Source organism: Echinops telfairi, unplaced genomic scaffold (genome assembly GCF_000313985.2).
Source record: "Echinops telfairi isolate 266 unplaced genomic scaffold, ASM31398v2 ScPeMD7_31;HRSCAF=116, whole genome shotgun sequence".
NCBI classification, from domain to species: domain Eukaryota; kingdom Metazoa; phylum Chordata; class Mammalia; order Afrosoricida; family Tenrecidae; genus Echinops; species Echinops telfairi.
Genome location: NW_022103928.1, coordinates 60,556,025 through 60,563,144, shown reverse-complemented (window position 1 = coordinate 60,563,144; position 7,120 = coordinate 60,556,025). Strand labels below are relative to the sequence as shown.

Sequence of the window (7,120 nt, the reverse complement as noted above, 5' to 3'; positions counted from 1 at the left end):
TGCCCATAGCACCCAGGGGCACCCACCCCCAGCACGGAACCCCCGAACCGCTTTAGCGGCCGCCTTCTCCTACTTCCGGCCCCGCCCCACCCTGCCGGATGTTTACTCGGGTCTCGACCAATCGGCGCTCGGGACTCGCGCCCCGCCCCACGACTGCCGGCCCACCCACGACGCGGAGCTTTCCAAGTGGCCTAGACTCGAGGGAAGGGAACGCGGGCACTGAAGCCAGCAGCGCGCCCCGCCCCCGAGGAGCGCGCCCCGCCCCCGGCGCCGAGCCCCGCCCCACGGGGTTTCCCCTAGGAAGCCGGGCCAAACCATTGGCACTCCTGGGAGGGGGCAGCGGAGTGCGGGAACTAGGAGGAAGGAACCATTGGGAAGAAGCGGGGGCGGGAGGGGAGGCGAGAACGCAGGGAAACACCAACCCTGAACTCAACTCAGGTCCTCCGAGTGGATCCCACTCGGCGATCTTACAGTAACTAATGATAAAGCAGCATTGCTAATCGCCTGGTTGGTCCCCTGCTTCATTAACTGCTCGTCACCTCCCTGAGATGACAGTGCCCGTTTCTTCAGCGCTTTCACGGGGGAGACACCGAGCGCGATGCAAACTGTGTGGCTGGAAATTCTGATTCGGAAGCATGGTGTGCTTTCCCTTTTTTCTTACTGGGATATTTCGCACAGTCACAAAATCGTAGAGGATAGTAAAACGGACCCTTTCGAACTCTACAGCCATTTTCAACAATAGCAACCCCCCCATCCAGCGGAATGGTTTTGAAGCAAATCTCAGACGCCACGGTATCTCGTCCTAATACTTTAGTATTTATTAGACACGAGTAGGCATACCCACACGATCACGAACAAATCTAACAAAATTAACAATCATTCCTTAAAGTTGGTCCAATAATCCGTGTTCCAATTTCTGATGGCCTCACAAACGCAAATGTCTGGTAAACTTTATTGAAACATATGTACACCAACACCCCAGCACCCGGGAATCCCCTCCTGCCAACACCCCATTATTACCTTCCTCAAACTAGTTATCTTCATCCTGACCTTTAGCGCTGTAGGTTAGTTCTGTGAGACAGCTATTAAAGCTTGTGGGCTGAGCACCCTGGTTTGCAAAAGGGTATGAGATGGCAGTGCACCCCAACATCCATTGTCAGAGTCCCCACAGAGACGGAAGTCTTCCTGACCGTTAGTCAAAGACTGAGGTCATCTTGTCCTCGGGCAGGAAGCCTTGGGGAGTGGATTGCCTCCACTCCTCTCTGGCTAGCCCTGGGAGGGGCAGTCTCTCTGAAGGGCTGCTGAAGTGTGCGTGTGTCCTTGATGGAGGTCATTGTTCACCCAGTCATGGTCGTGCCCTATCCGTTTGGCCCTGCCTGCCTTAATCAGAAGGCCATGAACCAATCTTGTAAGCCCTTCTAACAATATACATGTCCCAATAGTGGTCTTGCCCCTGTTCCTGTGATGTGCTGCTCTGCCACCAATCATGCTTCTGGGACAGTTTCCTTCTCACCCTGCTCTGAATCCTCTCTATCTCAGTTGAGAACGCTGGGTGCCATGCCAGCCCCCTGTTGGTGGTCTCGCTCGTCCACATGATGTGTCTGTGTCTTTGTCTCTTCTCGGACAGGACTTAATACATGGTCTCTTTAAATTATAGCCAAATGGGGTTTCCTCTGTGTGAGGAACAGAAGTTGTCTCCCCAAAATATGTACCAGACTTAGCTGCTTAAGGGTGACTGTACAATAGGTGATCAGCAAAGTAGGTCAGAGGTTATTCTCCTTAACATCAGCCATCTATACTGGCTAGACTATTAGTCTGACTCACCCTAAATAAGACCCACTCCCTTCTGATAAGGATAATGGTGGTCTGTTTACTTGCAGGAGATACCAGAGAGGGCAAACCCGCCCAAGGGTGACCAAGATTAGATAGTCATTATCAGCTGTCTAGATCAAGCAGACACCATTGTTATTCCACAACCAATGTGGGCACACCCCTAGGTGATTCCCCTCCTATTGATTGTATTGCTTATGTTAATACCCCTATGTTAATATCCCTCCCGGTGACTCAGGTTATTGTCCGCTATCAGGGAACTTGCATGCCTCCCAGAATAGTAATTGTCTGTTTTATTATATAAGACATCAGAGTGATCAAACTTGTGCTAGAATGAAATGTATTGCCCCTTTCTGTGATGTATGACTCTGTAATCAGGTCCCCCTAAAGTGATATGATGCATGGTTAGCAATAAATAATGAGGCTCCCTGGTTCTCGAGAGGGTGGCTGGAGAAGGTGACTAAGCAGCGGCTTCTTCTCTGACGGCTAATCCCCCTCCACGAGGACCATCAAGCCTAGCTGAGGTGAGCTATGCTACCATGAATTGCGTCTGACTCCATTACTTGACTCCATCCCTTAACTCTCATGCGCTCTATGACTTTACTATAATCTCTATTTATTATCGCTGTACAATTGCGCCTACTGAACCTGTGATGTTTTGTGGGGTTCCCTCTTCCCTTTAACCCCACACCTCTGTACCTTCCAACAAACACAGCTATGCAGAATGTGGAATATACCCTTGGGCTTGGCTACTTCCCCTCAACATAGTATCTTTGGGGTTAATCTACGTTTGGGGGTGCAATTAATAGTCTCGTTCTCATTGCTATTCCACTGAACCACAATTTACTTATTTGTCCTACTTTGAATGGACATTGAATTAGTGGCTAAAAGCAAAGATACCCCTGACAGAGCCCTGGTTTCATCAGCAGCCTTAGAATTATTAGTCCAAATGCCATCTCTAGGCCCCCACATCCACTTTCCGACCACCAAGCTGCCCAAGTGAAGTCCAAGGAGACGGGAAGGACAGTAGCCCTTAGGAATCTGGAAAGGTGGGGGAGCAGGTGATTTGGGGGAAAGGTAGATGGAGGAACATGCACATTGACTAGACGGAACAGAGATTTAAGAAACAGAGGTGAAGGAGGAGCATACGTACAGGGTAGTGGTAGACATGAAGAAGATCCTCCTCAAGACCAAGCTGTGCAAATAGAGAGAGCCATCTCCTTCGTCCTTCCCAGTTCTGGCCTGATGGACCAACTGAAGGCCCCTCTGGACTGTCTTTGTCATGAAGCCTTGGACAAAGACTTTGCAGATGTAACGGTTTGCCATCTCAAACCTTTGTAAGAAACAACCACTACCAGCTCTGTATAAAAAGAACAAACTGTGTGGCTTTTATTGGATTGGGTCAGACATACGTAGCCCTGGGGTGTCAGTCCATTTCCCAGATGGCTCTTCTCTTGGCCATACAATTTTCCTTCCTCTTGTGATGACTTCCCCTGTGACAGCACTTATATCGTTTCTAGTTCTTCACCTAAAACTTTGCTGGTGTGAATTGTGTGGTGATGTGAAATTTCTTAATATGCCTCTGACAGGTCCCCAGATTAGGGATAAAGGGGGCCTTCTTCCCGAAAGCTTGCGCTCAATGACAAAGGGCTGTCCACGCCACCGTAAAGGGTTGGGAAAGGAATCAGACACACTCATGAGACCTCGATGGGAAAACCCAGAACGGAGCAGGCTCAGACCCATGTTCCCTAGGCCCAGGTGGGACGTCCACCTGGGCGCACAGAGTAGGCACCAGCGACATGACATCCCACAGGTGCGCCTGAACTAAGCCAATAAAGTTGGCCAACACCCTCCACCACACCCCCCCCTACAGCAATGCAGGATGGGGAGAAAGGCAGGAGCCTGGGGCCTGCTGGCTTTCTCAGCCTCTGGGTTCCACACCCCTGGCCTGGTATTCTTCTCATGTGGTTTTTTGTGCTCTCCTAAGGTGGCCACCTCCAGTCTCGAGGTCGCTCGCGGTCCCCGCGCAGCCTCATGCACTTTCCAGAAGCAGCGTGTACTTTTTGGAGACTGTAACACCTGAACCTTTCCTTTCCCTCATAAAAGTCATTTGGATTCACGGAAGTGTTTCTGCCATGTGAACTCTCTCAGCGCTGTGAAATCTTTCACCGAGGCAAGCCACCCCCAGAAATCTAACACGGCTTCTTTCCATTTCCCCATAGAACTCTCACTAAATGAGAGTGTGGGGCCACGCAAATAAGGACCCTAACTCTGAGCTTGGTCGGCTTTACCGTGCCTTTGCTTCTGAGAGTGCCATCTCGGAAGCGGGAATAGAGAACACTCCCAGGGCCGTCAGGAAAGGAGACCCACCCGCGGAAGTGGCCTGGGTATCCTGCGACGTGCAAATGGCACAGCCTGGCTTGCTGAGCGTGAGGAGGACGTGATGTCGTGATGAAGATCGAAGAGTAGTCTTCAGAATCGGTTGCACCTCAACAGAAAGAAAACAAAAACTCCTCACAACTGGACCAATAAGCAACTTCGTGATGAATGGAGAAAAGATTGACGTTACTGAGGCTTTCGTTTGACTTGTGTCCACAGTCAATAAACGTGGTAGCAACAGACCAGAAGTCAAACATGGCGTATAGCCTTGGGTGCATCTGCTACAAAGATATCTTTACGGTGTTAAAAAACAAGATGTCACTTTGAGGACTAATGTGCACCTGACCCAAGCCATGATATTCACATTTGCATGTGAAAGTTGAATAATGAATAAAGAAAACTGATGAAGAATCGATGCCTCTCAATCTGGTGAAGAATGATAAACACCGTATATAGTTGTGTCTAAGCCGAGTTTTCCAGCACATTTTTAATGCAGTTTTTAAGGTAAAATTAGGTGCTCGGCTGATAGCCCTGTTGGCTTATACTTGAATAGATACGGTGTACTGCCAGCAGAATGAACAAACCTGCTCCTTAGAAATAAGGATGACCCACCTCTCCGCACACTCCCCTGAGAGCTTCAAGATGGTTCGTGCTAAGACTTGGATCCTGAAGAAGCATTTTGAAGGCTACCCGACTCATAGTAACTTTGAGTTGCAGACAACGGAACTCCCAGCCTTAACAAATGGAGAGGTCCTGCTGGAAGCTTTGTTCCTCACGGTGGATCCTTATATGAGAGTGGCAGCCGAGAGGTTGAAAGAGGGTGAGAAGATGATGGGCTAGCAAGTAGCCAGAGTTGTGGAAAGTAAAAACTCAGCCTTTCCCGTGGGAACCACTGTGGTGGCTTCTTCTGGTTGGACAACACACTCCATTTCTGACAGGACAGGCCTGGAAACGCTGCCTGCAGAATGGCCAGACACTTTACCCCTGTCTTTGGCTCTGGGGGCAGTCGGCATGACAGGCCTCACAGCGTACTTTGGCCTGCTTGACATCTGTGGTGTGAAAGGAGGAGGAACCGTGATGGTCAATGCAGCTGCAGGAGCAGTGGGTGCTGTTGTGGGGCAGAGAGCTAAGCTCAAGGTAGGAGGGGAGCTTTCAAATGTTGTTATCCCCCAAATGAAGAAATTTGGAAGAATTGCTATGTGTGGAGCCATCTCCACCTATGACAGTACTCGTCCTCTTCCCCCAGGGCCACCCGCTGAGATTGCCATCTATCAGGAACTCCGCATGGAAGGGTTCATCGTCTACCGCTGGCAAGGGGCTGTACGCCAGAAAGCTTTGAAAGACTTGCTGACATGGGTCTCAGAGGGTAAAAGCCAATACCGCGAAGACGTCAAGGAAGGATTTGAAAACATGCCTGCTGCGTGTATGGGAATGCTGGAAGGAGACAATCTGGGGAAAACAATAGTGAAAGCGTGAGAAAGAACACCTGGAACGTGGAGATCCTTTGGAGTTTGGATCTGTTACCATTTAGTAAAGATGTATGCTGCCTTAAAAAAAAAGAAAGAAAGAAGGATGGTGAGAGTTTGTCTCACATATTGGACATTTTATCAGGAGGGACCAGTCCCCCCAAAAAACATCATGTGGCGAGGGTGGCAGGTAAAAGGGAGCTGATATCAAGGAGTTCAGGAAGAAGGAGAAGGTTTTGAGACTGATCTATGGTAGCAATTGCACAATACTGCTCAATGTGATTGAACTATGGAATGATAGGATATCTGTATCGGCTCCCAATAAAATGGGTTTTAAAAAAAGAACATCATGCTTAGTCATTGAAAAAGGAAACCTCTCAAGGAGATGGATTGGCCCAGTGGCTGCAACAGTGGGCTTACACATGGCAAAGAGAGTGAGGATGAGGATGCTACAGGATAACGTCCCATCCTATTGCACATCGGGCCGCTATGAGTCAGAACCAATGGCAGCTAGCCAGGACATGTCTGTGCATGGAAACACCTGTGCATTTCTTAGAGCTTCATGTTGCTATCGACTCTACTTTTATGAAGGTTCAAGAGGAGGTCTATAGCTAGAAGTAGAATTACCAGGCTGTATCTTATTGTTCATTTATAACCGGATATGAAATAGTCAGGGTCCCAGGTGGTTCTACCCACCATTGATGACGTGAGAGTTCTACTTGCTTTGCGTCCTTGCCCAAACCAAAATCAACCCCCCCACAGCTGAGTCTGACTCATAGCAAGTTTATGGGACAGATGAGAAACACCCTATACTATAGTGTTTGTAAAGCTGTAGATCATGATGTAAATCCAAGACTGTAAATCTTTACGGAAGCAAAGGACCCCAGTCTCTATGACCCTGAGACTAGAAGAACTAGAAGTTGCCCAGCTAGCGCGACCAACTGCTCTGAAGGGGTTGTATTAGAGAGGAGTGGGAGAAAAATTGGAACAAAACTCAAACCGTGAAAGAGGCCATGCTTACTGGTTGGATAGAGAGACATGGACCTGAGACTTTGTTTCTTAGCCATCTTTCAGGCCTAGAACTGAACTCACCCCTCACCCCCCACCCCCCAATCAATGGTCCTTTACTCCTATTGTTTGCTAAATACAAAAGTCAATTTAAAAGAATCTTGGGCAACAAGAAAGAAAATCAATTCCATAAACCTAAGTGTAAATGGAATACTACTTCCTAGGAGAGAGCCTAAGAAAGTATCTTTGGGACCTTGAGCTAGGCAAAGATCTTAAACTTGACACAAAAATTTCCCCCAAAGCTATGTATTTAATTTTTTTTTACAAAACAACCTTATCATTTTCAAATTTCTCTCCACAACACTTAATACATTTATCAAATCAGCAATTCCATTCTTGGAAACATTTTTCAAACTCATCTGTTTGGATGGCATCTC

The 7,120-nt window shown here is 48.3% G+C and overlaps 1 protein-coding gene across 1 annotated transcript; it reads left to right on the top strand.

The window, feature by feature from the left end:
* Positions 1 to 4,845: 4,845 nt before the first annotated feature.
* LOC101644344 (prostaglandin reductase 1-like) lies at positions 4,846 to 5,690 on the top strand. The gene is given in 1 exon segment (XM_013004529.2): positions 4,846 to 5,690. A coding segment is annotated over 1 exon segment (834 nt). The 5' UTR covers positions 4,846 to 4,851; the 3' UTR covers positions 5,686 to 5,690.
* Positions 5,691 to 7,120: the final 1,430 nt, after the last annotated feature.